We start from the raw sequence: 21034 nt of genomic DNA on the forward strand, positions 1-21034 counted from the left end.
TAATTTTGTTATACAGGGTGTTTAAAACTTCCATTTCCCTATTTGAAGGATTGCAATTGGGAGTGAATAAGTTTCAATTTGAATTGCAATTTGTGCCCAAAAAGTTACTGTTTCCACACTACTGTAACAAACATATCATATTAGCAGATCCAGCAGTGCTTCATAATAGCTAAATATTATGGGAGTTGGTTATACCTCCTAATCTGGATATTCCTGGGAATTGTGTTGGGAAGCAAATTTGGGCTCTTAGATATGACTTCACCAACTTTGAAGTTATTGAACTCAAAATTATTATAAATCATATAGAATTTAAATGGAAAAGACTCTTTTTCCACACAATATAATTACAAAACTTTAGAACATACACCATTTTTCATTTTTTGGATACTGTATGGCAAGAGTGTGATAGGATTTTCTGAACTACCAGTTGATGAAAGCACCACACGCAACTGATCATGCAAAAAATTTTCAAATTGTTTGAATGACCTGCTGTCACAGTTGAAATTGAAACAAAACCAAACATTTTCATAGCTCAGCCCAGCATTTTCTTTCTCATAGACAGTTTTAATAGAAAACTTGTACATTGCCAAATATTTATTTGAATGTCATTTAAAAATTCGAAGTAAATTAGGTATTATATACACTCTTAAGGCAAAAACAACAACAACATACCGTGAAGGAATTATCTGACTGGGACAGAAATCAGTAGATGTAATATACATGTACAGAAAAACAAATGATCACAGTTTCAGAAGGATTGGATGATTTATCCGATGGAAAGAGCTTCAGAAACTGAGCAAGTCAATAACATGTTGGTCACCTGTGCCTTTAATGCAAGCAGTTATTTGGCTTGGCATTGATTGACAGATTTATTGTATGTCCTCTTGATGGATATCATGCCAAATTCTGTCCAGTTGGTATGTTAGATCATCAAAATCTCAAGCTGGTTGGAGAGCCCCGCCCCATAAATCTGCAAACATTTTCAGTCGGAGAGAAATCTGGCAACCTTGCTGGCCAAGGTAGCACTGCTGTGCTGTAAGGGTGCCACAAATGACAACCAAAAGTGTCCCTGCTATGAAAAGAAATGCTGCTGCAGATCATCACTGTGTCCTGAGACTCACCTTCAGCCAGGAACCTCATAGACAAGAGTACACTTATCTTCAGAAATGAGTCCCACTTTGATTTGAATCCTGGCAACCAGGAAAAGCATGTCTGGAGATGCCATGGACAGAGGTGGGATACCAATTATACTGTCACCCAGAGTGCATATTGTGTGTGTGTGTGTGTGTGTGTGTGTGTGTGTGTGTGTCTTAAAAGTTCATGTTTCACACAATGGTAGAAAAATACTAATAAAAACAGCCCACAAATGGTGGCCAGTTCCACACATACTGAAAAGCAGATTGGTGTTTATTTTCTTTACTGCACTATCACAGGTCACATCAGGTCCCAAAAAGTTTCACTTCTAATACAAAAATGCTGTAAGTGGGCATTTAGATATATACACTGAAGTGCCAAAGAAACTGATATAGGCATGCGTATTCAAATACAGAGATATGTAAACAGGCAGGATACTGCACTACAGTCAGCAATGCCTATATAAGACAACAGGTGTCTGGTGCAGTTGTTAGATTGGTTACTGCTGCCACAATGGCAGGTTATCAAGATTTAAGTGAGTTTGAACGTAGTGTTATAGTCGGCACATGAGCAATGGGACACAGCATCTCCGAAGTGCAATGAAGTGGGCATTTTCACATATGACCATTTCACAACTGCACTTTGAGTATAAGGAATCTGGCAAAACATCAAGTCTCCGACATCGCTGCGGCCGGAAAAAGATACTGCAGAACAGGACCACTGGCAACTGAAGAGAATCATTCAGCATGACAGAAGTGCAATCCTTCCGTAAATTGCTGCAGATTTCAATACTGGGTCATCAACAAGTGTCAGCGTGCAAACCATTCAACGAAACATCACCAATGTGGGCTTTCAGAGCCAAAGGCCCACTTGTGTACCCTTGATGACTGCACAAACAAAGCTTTACACTTCGCCTGAGCCCGTCTACACCGACAGTGGACTGTTGATGAGTGGAAACATGGTGCCTGGTCAGATGGATCTCATTTCAAATTGTATCGACTGGGTGGACATCTACGGGTATGGAGACAACCTCACAAATCCATGGACCCTGCATGCCAGCAGGGGACTATTCAAGCTGATGAAGCTTCTGTTATGGTGTGGGTCATGTGCAGTTTGAATAATATGGGACCCATTATACATCTAGATACAACTCTGACAGGTGACACGTATTTAAGCATCCTGTATGACCACCTGCATTCATTCATGTCCTTTGCGCATTCCGACGGACTTGGGCAATTCCAGCAGGACAACATGACACACCACACATCCAGAATTGCTACAGAGTGGTCCAGGAACACTCTTCTGAGTTTAAACACTTCGCTGGCCACCAAACTTCCCAGACGTGAACATTATTGAGCATATCTGGGATGCCTTGCAATGTGCTGTTCAGAAGAGGTCTCCACCCCCTTGTACTCTTACAGATTTATAGACAGCCCTGCAGGACTCATGGTGTAAATTCCCTACAGCACTACTGCAGACATTAGTCAAGTCCATACCATGCAGTGCTGTGTCACTTCTGTGTGCTCGCGGAAGCACTACCCAATATGAGGCCGGTGTACCAGGTTCTTTGGTTCTTCAGTTTATATAATATAAAAGTTGAACTGTGAGACCCAGTGTTCTGGAATGGAGGTAATAATGGCAACAGTTAGAGGTTTAGGTGACGAGCCACAATAAGACTGTGAAAACTGTACCTTTGCCAGACATAACTGCACAGTTTACCATCACTAATCTCTCATACACCTGCCTGAAATATGCAGTTACCTCAGGTACAGTTTAATTTATTCATCGGGAGTGATATAAGACGCGACATCACACGTGATAAGCTGAGCAGCTAAACTGGAGGTGTGTTGGACTCTTAAGTACTTAAAATCATCCTCTCCTAATAAAATGACTTCATGGAATGAGAAGTGGAAACAGTCCCATAAACAAAATTACAAGAGGGGGTCTGAGGAATCGCCTCAAAGCTCATCACTGAAGATTTCAGTACATCACATGACTGGCAGAATCACTTAAGACAAAACACTAACTCACTGCCTTAATCTCTCTTACCAAAATTTAAATGGAGAATGTTACTTAGAAAGTGTTAAACCCTGGGAGACAACTATTTTGGAATGGCTGATAATAGATATGATCTGATTAACATTTTCATTGTTGATGGCAATGGAGGTCTTCCGTAATGTATTTCCCTCAAAAATATAGGCTTGTTCTGCCCAGGGAAAAGTGTCAGAGAGACCTAAAAGAAAAGAAAAAAAATGACAGCCCTGCTGTGTTTAAATAGTGACGACAGTGGTGAAAAGTTGCCAACATTAATAGTCAGAAAATTTTAAACTACCAGGTGATTTAGAGACATAAAAACACTGCTGTGCCCCTACAATTTTATTACCAACTGTATAAGTCACCTGCACTCTCTAAACCTTGAAAATATTTCGTCCTGAAAAGTTAAATACAGAATGATTTGTGGAGAAGTCAGTTTCATTCCTCAAAACAAAGGATGTAATGAGAATAAATATCTTACAGGCTTTGCACACACTTGCACTACCTAGAATGTTGTAACCCAACAGATTGTGTTGAGCCCGGCTGGCTGCGGCCCACTGTCAGTTGGTGTAGAATAAAATTAGGATAATTTTCCAGAATGCTGTCACAGATATCCCAGCAAGTATGACATTGCAGGACTTTGTCGTGATGTTGACATCCTGATCTTTCACACATCAGGTAGATAAATGGATTGTATGTTGCTTTTGTAAAGAACGAAGCAGAACTGGACGATTGTTCAGAAGGGGTCTGGGAGCAGGTTTGGGGATGGATGGATGGATGGATGGATGGCACCAAAAAGCAGGGTCCCATCAGATTAGGGAGGGATGCGGAAGGAAATCGACCATACCCTTTCAAAGGAACCATCCCAGAATTTGCCAGGGTGATTTGGGGAAATCACAGTAAACCTAAATCAGGATGGCCAGATGTGGGTTTGAACTGTGGTACTCCAGAATGTAAGTCCAGTATGCTAACCACTGTGCCACCCAAGTCGGTGGTGGTGGCGTGTTGGCGGTGGCAGTGATGGTGGTGGTGGCAATGATTATGCCTATGCAGTAAGTTTAGTTGCAGCAGTTGGAAACTATTTTTTCTCTTTCAGTGTAGATGAGTTGGTTCTAACCAATATCAGTCAGCTAGTGTGACCACTTGTCAGTATGCTATGCTGGCTGGAAATGGCAAACTGCATCTCGCTGTCCGTCCTCCCCCCCTCCCCCCCCCCCCTCCCCCCCACCCCCCCCCCCCCCGCCCCACACACACACACACACACACACACACACACACACACACACACACACACACACTTTTTTCCCAAAAATCATAAATTTAAAGATTTTTGTTCCTTTTCATGCAGTCATATTTACTTATGCCATTAGTTGAATAAAACAACTTTTTAACATAAAAGATTTCTTCTTCATTCTGGATACTGCCTTAAAAATCAAGACACCATTTGTTGATGATGCTAGAGCTTAACCCCTGTTTAAGGGAAATCCCCATTTAAGAAAAAAAAATTTTCTTTTGAGACTCATTAAAATGGGATTTTACTACATTTGACAACAACACATTAAATACTTTTTCTATCTCTTTCTAATTTCAGATTCACACACAGTGTTGTATTGCACTTCTCTCTCTCTCTCTCTCTTTGTGGTTTAAAGTGAGAAATGTCCAGTAGTATAAAAATGGAAAATAGGGGAAAAATAACTAATTCTAAGACTATTTATTGGTGCAAAACTTACATCGTGGCCACTTGCTACATAATCCAGTGGTTATTTGATTAACTGACTGTAAAAATGATATTGCAATAAGATAGTTAACATCATTTCATGTAAAATGAATGACACAGTTAGTGTGTGGAAGTGTCCAGCATTTGTGGGCAGTTCTTATAAGTATTTCTTCTACCATTGTTTGAAATACAGGCCTTTAAGAAGGAAGGTCCTCTTCTTCTTCTTCTTCTTCTTCTTCTTGCGTTACGGCCTCTGTAGGACCACGGTTAGCCCCTTCGTGGACTGCATTCTCCCAGAACCTCTTCATTCTTTCTCTTCTCCTCTCCCGCTCTTCTTCCGAGATTTCCAGTTTCCGTTTCTCCTGGTGGCTCCACTGGTGACATTGTAATCTTTTCTTGTATTCTTCTCTGTCATTGATCTCCGGCATATTTGTCCGTGTATATTTGTTCCTTCAATTTTCGTTTCCTTCGACCTTGATCCCCAATTCCAACCAGTCCTTCCGAAGTTCAACAGTCCACTTGGTTCCTGTCTTTCCCCTTGTCCTCCCTGTTGTTTCACACACTCTCTTCGCCATTCTGTCCATACTCATCCTAACTACATGCCCAGCAAACCTTGCCCTTTTGAGTCTGATTTCCCCGGATATTGTTCTCATGTTCCGGTACAATTCTTCCCTAGGTCTTCGCATCCACCTCTTTCGGGACCTAGTATTTTTCTCAGTATTTTCCTCTCTTCTTTCTCTAGTTTCTCTGCCCCATTTTTTTCCAGTGTCATCGTCTCAGCAGCATATAATACTGTATTCCTCACTGTAGTGGCTTATCTTTGCCACTGTGGATATATTCTTTTTATTGTATACCTCTCTCGTCATGCAGAAGGCTGACCTCATCTTCTTTATCCTCTCTGTTATTCCCTCCTTGCTCCTGTTCCTTCCTGTTATAAATTCTCCCAGGTATTTAAATTTGTCCACCATTTGCACAGTGCCTTCCGGTGTTTCCCAGACTGCAGTGGTGTTTAATGTCTTTGTCTTGTTATAGGCGATCCTCAGTCCCACCTTTCTGGCTACCTTACTTAAGTTGTCGAGTTGTGTCTTTGCATCTTCTTCCGTCTCACTTACTATTGCTATGTCATTTGCAAAGGCTAGGCAGATTCCCATTTCCTCGTTTATTGCTCTCCACTGCGTGATCACTTCGTCCAGTGATATATTGAACAACAATAGTGACAGTCCATCTCCCTGTTTAACACCAGTCTTGATCTCAAATTCTTCTGACAGTGCTCCTCTGAATCTCACCCTTGCTTTTGTGTCTGTCAGAATTTCTTTTATGAGTTCTTGTGTAGTTCCATCAAGTCCTCTGTTCTTCAGGATCCTAACAAGAGTCTGTCGGTCGATGAAGTCATATGCCTTTGTGAAGTCCACGAAGGTTATTACTGTCTTTTTGTTTTTTAAGGCCCTATGTTCTATCAGTTGCTTCAGGATAAATATCTGTTCTAGTCAACCTCTTCCCTTCCTGAACTCCCCTTGGTAGTCGCCAACTGTACTTTCTACCTGTTCTTCTACTCTCTTGAGCAATAGTTTTGACAGCGCCTTGTATCCGACCTCTAGTAGTGATATTCCTCTGTAGTTGTTTGCATCTCTCTTGTCCTTCTTGTGTATTGGTACTACTATTGCATTCTTCCATCCTTCTGGCAACTTCTTTGATCTCCAGATCTGGTGAATTATGTTGGTCATGTTGTCTATTGCTTTGTTGCCTCCCCACTTTATCATCTCGGCTGCTATACCATCTTCTCCAGTTGCCTTATTATTCTTCAGATCGCTTATGGCATGTGCGACTTCATCGCTGGATGGAGGGCGTGGCTCTCTCTCTTCTGTGTGAGTCCCCAGTTCCAGCTCTTCTTCAGGTGGTTCACAGTTCAGCAGGTCGTGAAAGTGCTCTGCAAAAATCCGACAGTTCTCCTTCGCACTGACAGCCAGCTCCCCTTCCTTATCTCTTATAAACAGTTCTATACCCTTGTATCCAATCAGATTCTTTTTGAATTTCCCAGAAAAGTGTCTGCTGTTGTTTTTCCTGAAGTTGGTCTCAATCTCGTCCAGTTCCTGCTTCATCTTTTGTCTTCTGGCCCATTTTATTGTTCGGGCTGCTTTCTTTCTTGCTCCTAAGAAAACTTCCCATTTTTCTGGGTCCTTCTTGCTGCTCCAGTCTCTCCAGGCTCTCATGCAAGTCTCTACCGCTTCCTCACATTCCTTGTTCCACCACCAGTGCTTCTGTTTCTTTTCTTCCTTTCCCCATAGTTCAGCCTGTTTCACCATATTTCGCTTCATGTCGTCCCATTCATTGAATGATTCAATTCCTTCCTCATATCTGGATCGATTGTGTCTTAATTTGTTTCTGTCTACCTTTATGTTTTCTGTTCGTCTGTGGCAGTCTGTCCCTGTTTGGAATCCAAAGGCACTTAACTTCTGTAAGATAGTGATCCGATTCTATTCTTGTGTTCTTCCTGGCCTTTGTGTTCATCATCTCTTTAGCATTTGTTCAGCTGATTGCTATGTGGTCAATTTGGAATTCCCCAAGGCGGGTGCATGGGTTTGCCCATGTCTTTTTCTTACATGGTTTGGCCCTGAAGTGTGTGGTCATCAATCTCATTTTGTGTTCTCGACACAGTTCAATTAGCCTTTCTCCATTTTTGTTTGTCCGCTGGTGTGCATGGTATTCGCCCACTACTCCTTTATGTTGCTTCTCTCTTCCAATCTGTGCATTATAATCTCCTACTAGTATCTTTACATGTCTATATGGTATGTTTTTCAGTGTATCATCTAGCTCTTCCCAGAAACTATCAGCAATTTTCTTGTCTTTCCTGTTCTTGTCATTTGTAGGTGCATGTCCATTTATTATTGTATACTTTTTGTTCCCTGCTTGAAAAGTCAGTGTTGATATCCTTTCTGACCTGCTCTTCATTTCAGTTATGCCATCCTCGTATCTCTTGCCTACTATGAACCCTGTACCAAAGCATCTAGGTGCATGTCTTTCCTTTCCCACTTTAACTCCTGGTTTCCCCTTCAGTATTATGAAGCCTTCTGACTCCACTGTGTCTTCGTCAGTGTTTTTTGTTTCTTGCACCGCTAATATTCCAATGTTACTCTCTTTCATCTCATCTATTACCTGTTTAAGTTTACCAGTCTTAATCATTGTCTGTACATTTATGGTTGCAATTCTGAAAGTCTTTTTAGTTTTAATCTTCTTTGAGGTTCTTGGGAGCTCCAACTCTTCCCTTATGCACTTTTTGGCAGGTCCCACAGAATCCGAATGCCTGCTTGCGTCGACCTTTATCAACAGGGGATTGTCCCCCTGGGGTAATCTCGATTCCATAGTGTGATCCATTCCATGAGCTAAAGAATTTTTTGTTGGGACGGCTCGTGTCCGTCCAGTTATACGACTGAAGTTGTTAGCCCCAGAAGATGTGTTCTGGCCGCCACTGACATGGGGACACAGACGCCTTTGGTAGCCGCCCCTAACATGGAGTACCGCCGCTACCTGATATGTTTCAGTGGCTCTTTCGCTCTCTCTGCCGTTGGGAAGCGACATTCCTCTTCCACCTTCGAGACCGTTGGCCAGGCTTTGCCTGTAACCCTAGGTAGGGGCCCTAACTGGGTGCTACCATCGGGAGCCAGATGGACCCAGGTTTTTTTTACGAGGTTGTTACTCCTCCCCCTCCTCCTTCCCCATGACTTGCAAGATGGGGCCCCGGGCTTGGGACCGGCAGTGGCGGAGTTTAGGTCCTCTTCATGTAAAACATTGGAATTTTTCAGTTGTGCTTGTGTGTCGTGTTTGGAAGTTTATGTATTCTGACAGAGAACAATACCTTGACTTTGAACTAGTCAGAAACTTACGGATTTTCATGAAGACAAGCTAAAACCATTGGCAACATGCCATTCTTTTCATGTAGCCAGTCTCTCATGACTTGAAAATGGTGGGGGGAAAATAGTCTGGTTACAGACAAGTGCCTAGCCAAGTCCCTAACAGTGGTTGTCTCCACTGTACACCTTATGATGACTTGTGGAGTAGAGATGTAGGTCTAGAAAGCAAGGGCAGTAATTTCCTGAAAATTCTGCTTCTCTTCTGTCACATTTGGTTGATTGGATTTTGTCCAACAAACTTCTCTCTATGTAAAATTTCTGTGGAAGAATCGGATCCAGGAAAGATATCGGCATGAAAAGTTCTCCAGAAATTACTGTTGGTCATGGGCTCATCAACTCTTGTTTTCAGTACAAAATAACAAAAAAATTACCTTTGCCACAAAGTATATTAGTACATTTTCAACCTTTTTTTTCTTTTTTTTTCTTTTTGCAGATACTTATCCATTTCATGTAGATAAGAGGCTACATTATCTTTCAGACAGATTTGGCCAAGTAGCTAAACATCTGCATTACAGTAATTTGGCACAACCATATGGACACAGTTCATCCTTCACATAATGAATGTACATTTGTTACAAATAGCCTCAGTTGGTCAAGTTAGAAGTCTCATGCTCGTCATAACTAGTAATTATGTCAGAATTTTGAACTTAAGGTTTTCATTAGTGTTTTGGTAAAAAAAAAAAAAAAAAAGAGAGAATGGATACTGGTATGTGTTGTAAATTGTTTTTGGATTCTGTGGATGTAAATATTCATTATTCATCTTTCATTTGCTAAAAATCTATGTTCACTAATTTCAGAAAGCTGAGTGGATGACAACAACATGTAATCATGCACTCTATGCAATTGTAGATGTGTTTACACAATATTTTGATGTTTTGGGGCCTCTTCTATTGGAAGATTTGTACACTCAGCTACATTGGTGTGTACAACAAGGTAATTGCTATGTTTGTGTGTTTCTTTTATTATAACAGTGATAATGAAGAAGTAATTGAAAGAGCCACTATTGCAACTACTATTCATAATTGTGCCTGTGTGTAGGGTGCAACATGGATTTCAGTGGGTACATGCAAGAAGCTCTCTAATAACCATGCATTTATATACAGTTCAAATGTGTAAACAATGGGAAATCAGGAGGAATAATGAGACAATATTATGAAATGGATCGAGTTCTACTCACCATATAGTGGAGATATTGAATTTGCAGACAGGCACAACAAAAACTCTGTTGTTGTGCTTGTCTGCAACTCAATATCTCCACTATATGGTGAGGAGCAATCTATCCTTTTCATAGTATTGTCAGTTTGAGTATTTATTATAGCTGTCTCTGTAACAAAAAAAAAGTCCAGGTGTGAGTAGAACTCACACACTGCAGGTTCCATACAGACTTGATTGTGTATCTAGACAGTTCATCCATTCCAGGAATTGAAAATCTCGATGACTTTTGCCTGTTATTGACATTGATACTGGCAAGATATCGGTTCTGAGGATTCCAAGGCTTTTGAGAATGTTTTAATTTCAAGTTTGAAGTGGGATAACAAATTACAAAAGTGTGTGTGTGTGTGTGTGTGTGTGTGTGTGTGTGTGTGTGTGTGTGTGTGTGTGTGTGTGTGTGTGTCATAATTAGTAACTAATAGTTTTTGGATTTTTCTCCTAGCCTGTACTGTGAAACCTTGCTTCTTGCCAAATTTTATGAGTCTAGGTCAATGGGAAGTACCCTATAGGTTTTGGTCAGGGAGTTTGTGCAAATCAAAAACTGTGACATAAATGGCTGTATCTTTTGATTTGATTTACACTGCTAAATTACCATTGACCTTAGTTGATGAATTAAATTTCAACTGGAAATGTCTACCTGTTCCTGAGAAAAAGGATTTTTGACAGATGGACAATATTGCTTTGGTGCATTGACTGCTGATATATAGATGCAGCAGAATCTGATTGTCAGGGCTACTACCCATTAGACATGTGTCAACTTTGTGATTTCAACTGTTCAGCCAAGTTTTTAATTCCTTTTTTCTACATGGTAATTTAGTGACAGTATGTCAAGAACATATCATGCAAAAAATGGCATCAACAACTTGGCTGAACACCCAAAACCATTACCTTACTCAGTCATACCACGAAAACTGGCCTTCATTAGATATGTTAAAATGAAATCAAGTTTACTCTTACAATCTGAAGTAAAATATCGGTAGGACACCCAATATAAACCTTCTGATACAAAGTATCTCATCACAATTATACCATACATAACAAGTAAGTGGCTTTTAACAAGTGCTAAAGTTATATTACAATGCCCAGTACTTATCTGCACTACGCAGTGCCTATGGTTGACATTTGAGTGTCGTGAACTTCGGTGTATTAGTTGTAAAAATGTTGGTATCGAAATTCATGTCCCGTAACATATTCCGTTATCCAAATTCATGTTCCCCGTCCAGGGGAAGACGGCAACATTTACTGATTATAGCTGTAGTGCCAGGACTCTCTAAAATGTGTACCGACTTTACCTCCTTTCCATTTCATAATAAACTACTAAATAAAATCTAACTCAAAGATAAGCTCTATAATGTATTTTGACACCTACACAACATTTGCTGTCAGTGTATTACAAGAAACCATACTAGAAATTAGGTGTTTTCAAGATATATGTAATCCGGTGTATGTTAGCTTCACTGCATGCTTATTTGTGTTTTCATTTCTGATCTTGCAACATAAATGTTTTTTTGCGTATATTCAGTCCATAGTGTATGAGTTCATGAAACGAAACAATGATATTTCTTTGACATCATGGGTCTTGTGTCCTGTAATGTGATTGGCTGACGAAAGCAAATGGAGCAGTCACCACTTTGTGTGCAAAGCTGATGTGCCACAATTGTTGGTTTTCATGTTTGTTACAAACAACTCTGCGGACAGGGCATCCACAGCTGTGGTAGTACATTGTATAGCAAGAACTCTGCAAACAGCTGTATCTTGATCAATTTTATTAACACATTTATCATTTTCATGGCTTATAGCAACATCATCAGGTGCGTATCTAAATGACGAGAAACTGAACCCTAATACATCAAAGTAATACCAGAGCTGTAAGCACCTAATTATGAGTATAGATAAAAACACAAGTACACTTACAAAATTAAAATATGATAAAATTTAAACATCATGTTGGAGAATACAGTAGGCTCAATGTTCATAGCAAAAACCATAATGTCTGTAAGGCGGATATTCATTGTATAAAAGGATGGGCAGTGGAAAACCTACGTTTTTAGCATTTGTAGACTTAGAGAAGGCTTTTGACAATGTTGACTGGAATACTCTTTCAAATTCTAAAGGTGGCAGGGGTAAAATACAGGGAGCGAAAGCTATTTACAATTTGTACAGAAAGCAGATGGCAGTTACTACAAGAGTCGAGGGGCATGAAAGGGAAGCAGCGGTTGTGAAGGGAGTAAGACAGGGTTGTAGCTTCTCCCCGATGCTATTCAATCTGTATATTGAGCAAGCAGTAAAGGAAACATAGGAAAAGTTCGGAGTAGGTATTAAAATCCATGGAGAAGAAATAAAAACTTTGAGGCTCGCCGATGACATTGTAATTCTGTCAGAGACAGCAAAGGACTTGGAAGAGCAGTTGAACGGAATGGACAGTGTCTTGAAAGGAGGATATAACATGAACATCAACAAAAGCAAAACGAGGATAATGGAATCTGGTCGAATTAAGTCGGGTGATGCTGAGGGAATTGGATTAGGAAATGACACACTTAAAGTAGTAAAGGAGTTTTGTTATTTGGGGAGCAAAATAACTGATGATGGTCGAAGTAGAAAAGATATAAAATATAGACTGGCAATGGCAAGGAAAGCGTTTCTGAAGAAGAGAAATTTGTTAACATCGAGTATAGATTTAAGTGTCAGGAAGTCGTTTCTGAAAGTATTTGTACGGAGTGTAGCCATGTATGGAAGTGAAACATGGACGATAAATAGTTTGGACAAGAAGAGAATAGAAGCTTTCGAAATGTGGTGCTACAGAAGAATGCTGAAGATTAGATGGGTAGATCACATAACTAATGATGAAGTATTGAATAGAATTGGGGAGAAGAGAAGTATGTGGCACAACTTGACAAAAAGAAGGGACCAGTTAGTAGGAGATGTTCTGAGGCATCAAGGGATCACAAATTTAGCATTGGAGGGCAGCGTGGAGGGTAAAAATCGTAGAGGAAGACCGAGAGATGAATACACTAAGCAGATTCAGAAGGATGTGGGTTGCAGTACATACTGGGAGATGAAGAAGCTTGCACAGGATAGGGTAGCATGGAGAGCTGCATCAAACCAGTCTCAGGACTGAAGACCACAACAAACAAACAGTGGAAAACATTCTGTGCCATGTAACAATGACGTGCTTATAACAAAAAAGTGAAAGTGAGATGAGATGCTGGACCAAAAGCAACAATCACTAAAGCAAGAACCAGAAGGCTTACCATCAAGTCAACATAATAGACAGCACAGAAAGCAACCCAGGTGAGCTGCAGAAATCACTGGTTGCACTGTGCATCCAGGGTAAGACGGTGAAGCTGTTTGAGAAAGTTCAAGGGCTGCCTTGAGTACCCGCTTTCGAGAATATGATGGCTACGTGGTCAGTATATTTAAAAATTTAAGAATTTTACATAGGGAGAAAAAGAGTCATACCCTTAATATTTTAGAAGGGGTAGAGATTATGTGTAACATGAAATTGTATCCACAGCTCATATTGAACAACAACATTGAGCTATGACGCGGGGCATTTCATCCAATAATGACTGTATTTCGAGAGCCTAGTGGTTCCTTTAACCTTGTTTCCCCTTAAGGCATTTTTTTAGTTTTGTAATATCTGTTCCTTACTGCATGTTTGGTTGGGCCACCACTGTATGTACAATGTAATTTGCTCCTGTGTCTGTGTCCGGGTCTATCTTCTAGACTTTCCATATATGGTATCTGCTTGGTGTATTACCCTTATTTTGTTAAGATTGATGAAACAGACCCACAAGTTTCATAGTAAGCTTAGAGTATTGTGAATGTGGTTCTGGTTTCTCACCTCCCATGACATGGTTTGATTTCTTCCCACCCTTGTCATGGTGATGCTTATTGCTCCATTGTTGGTGGAACAGTTTAAAGACAGACCATCACTGCACCCTCTTGGACATTTTGTGTCCACCACTGATGCATGTTGTGACTAATACTTACTTTCCAGGTGGTTTCTGGAGCAGGATCCCATGAGCTTGGACACTGCCCTCCCCCAAACTGGATCTACGGGACAATGTCTGCCAACCACAGCTTCACAATATATCCCATCGCATTAGCCAACAAGCTTCTCCGGTACCAATGACATCAGTTTTGCTTCTGCCATCTTGGTTATCAGCCATAAATTTCTCACCCCCCTTTCTTCCCTCTGGGATCCCCCGCCCCCCACCCACCCAAAAAAAAAAAAGAAAAAAAAAAAAAAAAAAAAAAAATCCCTAGATGATACATGCAACTCCCATTGATCTTTTTCCTACCCGCCACATTCCCCAGATGGGACTCCTCTGCACTATGCACTACCTGTGTTGTTCTCACTGGTGCTGGGGCAGAAGGGGTGTAATGGTGCACCCTGTGTTAGCATGAAAATGGAATATCTTGCACGACATTGCTGTCAACAGCTATAGTGCTGCTACTCAGATTCTAATGGATAGTCTTTGTATTAGACAGAACTCTGATACGGTTGGACTTAATTTGCTTAGGATGTGGATTTAAGATTGCTTGCATTGGTTGCGAGTGGGCTCTTTTATTCATCCCTTGATAGTGAATAAACCCTGTTCTTTGTGTGAGTGGATTGCCTTTTCACAAAATTTTGTATGTCTGTGATACAATTTTCAGTCCAGGTAATTTGTAACAAGTGAAACAGAAAAACGTATTTTTTCTCTTCACAACAACTCAGTTGTTCTTGACTTATTGATGTTTAGTTCGCCTCTGAGTCAGTAAGCTCCTTCACTTTCACCCAAAACTCATGTCCCAAATTTTTGCTTTATAAATTGCTAGCTGAATGCATATTGTGTTATTTTCAGACTCTCAGCATCCTACAGTTGTTCACAAGCAAATAATACTCACAAGAACTCAGGCACAATACAGTCACAAAAACAAACTTGCTAATAGTGCATCTTACCCCACAAACGCTATCAGCAAGCAAAGAAACTAAAGATAATGGGACATTTTCCAAGCACTTAATTCCTCTAATCACTTGTGATAGTCTTACTATGTCGTGACACTTACATTACCGTATTTTAATGCAGTCGTGTAGCACAGTGGCTTCAGGATGGCTATGTTTTTTCTTCGCTCTGACTCGCAGCACAGCTGACGCTACCAGCCGTGAGAATGGTCGCAAGTAACATTCAGTCGGTACGCAAACTCATACCCCCCCGCCCTACAAATCTAAATAAACTATAGTAATTATAATCTGATTTTGTTCAAACTTGGTACGCAATCTTTTGTTATTAGGGAAGGGATCCTGTCAAAATTTCAGATTTTTATCTATTATAGTTATGGAGATTGAGAAAATTACTTAAATGTCCTAAAACTGACACATTTCAAAACTCAGTTAGGAACAATAATCAAATGTCTCATATTATCATGTGAAGTCATAACAAAGCTCACAGTATATAAAATCACTTAAGTGGAATTTTCTTTTCAAAACTTCAATTACTCTACATTACGTGGTATAAAAAATCATTCAAAATTATTATTTGTTTATTATGTTGTTGTGTGAATACATGGGAATGAATGAGAGAGTGTATGTGGGACATACGTTAAAACTTAATGTCATTTTATGTAAAACCTTATATAATTGAACCCTGGGAAAATTGTGTTGCAACCATGATGCTGATGACATAAGTCTATGTGCGCTTCCTTTTGTAAGAGAGCAGCCAGAATAAAAGTCTGAAGAAGGAATAAGTTTCTATATTAATTTAAAGAATATTTTGCATTTCATTCTACTTTATTAAACAATATATTAGAAATTAAAATTGTAATGACGTAAATGACGTATCTCATTAGTGACTGGCTGGCTAAGGCACGTTTTGCTGCGAGAATGATCTGGAAGGATCATTCTGATTGGTCATTCAGATCAATAGCCAATCATAATTAAGCAGTTCCCACGTGCAGATAGTTAGATTGGCAGAAAGGAGAGGAGCAACAAGAGAGTCGCTCGCTAACTTGCTTCAAGGTAACACCGTGTTAGATGTCTCTGTGAAAATAGTATGTAAAATGAAGAACTAGGGAGTTAATTGTGATTAGAACATGTCATGACTAAAATGGCTTAAGTTATGAACATTTCGATGACAGTGTGATATTTCTGAATTATTTAGTTGAAGCTTTATGAGTTGTGTGGAATTTTCGGCCATACTGACAGTTCCACGTGGTATATTCCGTGTTCTTTATGGAATACTTTGGCGAGCACTTCTAACATAAAGACCACTGAAATGACTGAATGTTCAGCTCACTAATAGTGGTGGGTCAGTGACTGTTAGATCACAAATTTAACCGGAATTCTGCCTGCTTTTACGTGTAAAATATGTTGGATAAACAGTGAACTTGGAATGATAGAGCATTTGCATTATTAAATACACACTCCATAGCCATTTTGTATGTTTCCTTATGAATAAAAAGGCGTTAATAGAATTTCCAAATGCTTAATGCAATTAAACTGCATTCTCCTACTGTCCAAAATTTGTGAAAACGAGCTTACAGGAACTAATTTGCAACTTGAGTTACGTGGCCTCCGTGTGGTAGATATTAGGTAGTGGTTTCATCAACGCTGCTTTACACTGCCTAGCGTGTATCTGCTACTGCGGAGTGAAGAGACTTCGGAAGAAAGAAATATATAGAGGTAGGTCAACTTTTCTATGAAAGTGGCAGAGAGAGAGCAAAGGAGACGAAAGAACGACTGACCGACCACACCCCACTGCAATTGGTGCATCGGTGAGCTTTGTTATGACCTCAGATGATAATAAAAGACATTTGGTTATTGTTCCTAACTGAGTTTTGAAATATAAGTGTTGGTTTTAGGACATTTACGTAATTTTCTCAATCTCCATAACTATAATAGATAAAAATCTGAAATTTTTACAGGATCCCTTCCTTAATAACAAAAGATTAAGTACCAAGTTTGAACAAAATCGGATGATAATTACTATGGTTTATTTAGATTCATGGGGGGCATGAATTTTCGTACCAACTGAATGTTGCTCAAGACCGTTCTCACGGCTGGTAGCATCAGCTCTGCTGTGAGTCGGAGCAAAGAAAAAACATAGCCATCCTGAAGCCACTGTGCTACATGACTGCATGCCTTACTGCATCGGATGTTATTTCATAATAACTTGCTACCTTACAAAAACAAGTCTTTAAAACTAAGTGAGAATGACAGAATAGAAAGATGAGAATTCTCAATATCAGTATTCAGTCGCCTGATTGACAGGTAGTGGAAATTTGTCATGGAACATTATTACAACTCAATGTAGAAAGAATTTAAAGATATAGTTGACAGTGAAAGAGCAAAATATTATGATGATTGACAGGAAATTTGTAAGGGATTCATTGTTCTGTTCATCATGAAGCACTTTGTGTTAAATTTCCAGGCTTGGAGAATATGATGAATAAAAATCAGATTATATGCATTTGCATGTTGCATATTTGCCTCCTTTTCACCAGTTATTGCATATTTTAACTAAAAACTAGTGACAATGCACATTTTCACTCTATGTTTATAATATTTTAAAAATTTAGATGGGTGATCTCTAGCTCAATCTAGTTTTGAAGTCTCACAGATTGGCCGCAACGTAGAACTGCGTGCAATCGCAAACCTTGAGGCCACTGCCTAACGAAATCATTTCAGAAAAGAAACGGGAACAGGCAGAAAGAGTCAATGCTCTTGTGCCTTCTCCCCCAGTTAATCCCCTTTGCTGTCATACCGTACTCTTCGGTAACAGTTAAATTAAACTATGCAAGCTTTTCGTTGCATATCCATTGTTTCAGTTTAGCTTTCTGTTTACTCATACACAGTTGAACGTGTAGGGAGTAATGTGTTGTTCACCATGCTGCCCGAAAAAAAGAAACGTCATTTCGTGAATAGCTGACCATTCTGGAACATTTACATATGATATATGATGCAATTGTTTTATTGTCGAGTTTGGGAGAAAAGCATTTCGTACAAAAAAAAATGTTTCAAATAGACAAGCTTGTCAAGACAAGTCTTCATATTGCAGAAATGCAGAAGAAAGGACCACAACAATAACTTCTCACAACAGCAACTTGCAATAGCAGGGATTTGTCAAAAGATAACCAAAAACATCGGTTTAACATGGATCTATGTAAAGCATTCATTGCAAGCAATATTCCTCTTCACAGACTTACAAACCCTGTCCTCAAAGATTTGCTGCGCAATTATTGCTTAAATCAAAATATACCAGATGAATCAACATTGTGTAAAAACTACGTTCCGACAATTTACGTAAATGTTCTGGAAGAAATATGCAATGAACTCAAGGACAGCATCATCTGGATTTTAGTTGGTGAAACTAGACACTTGTAGCCATTACATTGCAAATTTAATTGTTGGTGCTTCCTATTTAGTGTCTTGCAAAGAACTTGAAAAAATAACTCATTTTACAATCACCAGATTTGTGAATGAGGATATTAGAAAAATATTTCCAGAATCTCCTGCAGATGAAAGGGTGTTCATGTTTATCTCAGATGCTGCTCCGTATATGATCAAACAGGAAAAGCCCTCAGAGTATTTTATCCCAATTTGATTCATGTGATGTGCTTTGCCCAGTACATTGCCTTGCTGAAGAAGTACATTCCACGGAGAAAGAAAGAAAGTGTTTCTAAAAGCTGTGTCGTTTTACAATGAACATTTTGAGGTCATTAATGTGGTAGTAAACTACTTAGATAGTGCAGAGGCTTTGGCAGTTTGCCAGTGCAAGGAAGCTTTAAAATGATTCTGGTATTAAAAAAGACATTACTGTGGTTAGCACTCATTTTTCCCATATACCTGCAAGTACTAAAAAGCTTTAAACTCAAGGTTTGGCGTTGAATGAATCTGTTCAGTTAATGAATAAAATAATTCTAGTGAACTCATCTTTGCCAGAGGTATTCCCAAGAAAACTTAAAGTTTGAAAACATTTTAAACAATAACCGAGGCTTTAAACCCTTGTGCCAAATCGATAGTTTTATTAATGGGATGGGTAAACTTTTTTTTTTTACCAGAAGCAATAAGTGCCAACATAGCACCCAAATTCAAATACTGCCCAGCTACCTCAGTTGATGTAGAACAGTCCTCCTCTGCTTATAAAAATGTTTTGAGTGATCGAAGACACAATCTTACTACTGAACATTTGGAACAGTTCCAGGTCGCTTATGTTTACAATAGTAGAAAATGTGAAATAAATTGTAAATGATGCTTTGGCCCAATAGTATTAATTAAAAGTTAATGCTGTTCAAAAAAATTCATGATTGTATGTTGTTTTTTAAATATAATATTACATAGTTTTTGAGTGTGCCCCCTGCATGCAGTATATATCGAAGTTGCTCCAGTACATATCAATTGTTTCGCTGCGAGTCGCTCACATCACATCTGCTTGTTAGCAACAAAAATAGCAAAGAATGAACAATTCTTGAAATGTGGTATGCGTCCCCATTTTGAAAATTTTTAGAAAATAATCTCAGGAAGGACCCCTTCCTAACCTCTACCAGAAAGTATTCAGAAAATGATATCAGCATTCTAAATGTAGCGATTTTTCACATGGCCAGTGTTCTCCCTCATAATTGATATGCACAGGTTCAACTTTGAGATATAATGCGCATAGTAACTATCGTGTTTTTATTATTATTTGATCTCGCATATTTCGACACTTTTCATGCATTTTTTTAATGTTTTTATTATGCATATAATCCGGCCTGTAGTGATGAAATTGGTGGCTTGAACAGTAAATTTTTTTGAAGTTGTATGCAGTATTACACTGTCAGTTGCAAAGCATATGGAGACTTTATATATTACTGCAAAGTATGTGGGTTAAGTTAAAGTGCATGTCTGAAATGATTTTTTGATTTGAAACCTGCTATTGGTGACATTCTGAACGAAAAAGGAGAGCATGAACAAAAATTAGAATATGTGGAATGGATTGCAGACCACATATTTTAAGTAGACTTGACTGCCCACTCCTCATAGTAAGATATTGTTAGGTGAGAAGCAACTTAATTCTGATTTTATAGGGATTTATTTAAAAAGAAAATCTCATTATGGAAGAGACAAATTCTGACAAAAAACATTCCCAAAGCTCACTATAATTTTACAGAATTCTTTGTGGCAGTCAAAGAATTACAAGGATAATTTTCTACACACTTTGAGGACACTGCCAATCTTACATCTGTTTTTGAGCAGCTTTTTTTGAGACTGCTTGCTATTTCAGTTGAAAGTGCAGATGAAATTGATCGATCTACAGTGTAAGTCCAGTTTAAAAGACAAATACTTTTATGTTAAAACTGTCCAGGAGTTTTACGTTGTTTTCCTTGGGAAGAGTTTCCACATTTCCATAATGGGGTTGCAAACATGATACAATACTTCGATTAAAATATGTGTGTGAAAGGCTTTTGTTTTATTTATGAAACTAGATAAGTTAGTATTACAAGGCAACCTGACAGGCAAAAATCTGCAAAACTGTCTGCACGTCACCAGTTTCTACCAGATAAAAATTTTGTTTTGTTTGTGATTTGTGTTTTTGATAAATATGAAACCATGCGGGCTGTCTGTTGTTCCTTGCATAACTGCATTGTCATTTAAATGTGGTGCATTCACAGTTTACCCTTCACTCCTTCCTCTCTCTCCTCCTCCCCCCCCCCCCCCCCCTCTCCCCTGTAGACTGTGTGGTGTGGTAGTGGTGGGAAGTGTGCAGCCAGGCAAGAGAGCTCTGCACATGTGCAAGAGCACTGCATGTGTGCAGAATTCTTGGCTGTTCCTGCTCTACTACATGGAGCTAACCAGCATTTCAATGTTTCACCTTAAAACTAGCTATTACTTGTTCAAAAAACAACACAATATCAGCAGTTTCAAAAATGTTGAGTGTCATTTAAATCTGTGGCGGAAATATTTCATTTGTACCCTGATAATTGAAATTCTGTAATTCATTATTGTGAAATATATTTTATGGCAGCCCCACATCAGAGGCTGTTCCATAAGTAATGATGACTATGT

General features: G+C 39.1%; 1 protein-coding gene across 2 annotated transcripts in view; it reads left to right on the forward strand.

Annotated features, from left to right (window-relative positions):
- The window catches only part of LOC126473398 (brefeldin A-inhibited guanine nucleotide-exchange protein 1), a 285458-nt gene that overhangs the window by 218937 nt on the left and 45487 nt on the right, over positions 1-21034 (forward strand). For both annotated transcript variants that reach the window (XR_007586450.1, XM_050100408.1), the window contains exon 24: positions 9591-9726. Coding sequence is in view for 1 of the 2 variants with exons in the window: in XM_050100408.1 (XP_049956365.1) it covers positions 9591-9726 (136 nt within the window). In the remaining variant the exon portion in view is untranslated. The remainder of the gene's footprint in view (positions 1-9590; positions 9727-21034) is intronic.

Source organism: Schistocerca serialis, chromosome 4, assembly GCF_023864345.2.
Source record: "Schistocerca serialis cubense isolate TAMUIC-IGC-003099 chromosome 4, iqSchSeri2.2, whole genome shotgun sequence".
In the NCBI taxonomy this organism is placed as follows: Eukaryota; Metazoa; Arthropoda; class Insecta; order Orthoptera; family Acrididae; genus Schistocerca; species Schistocerca serialis.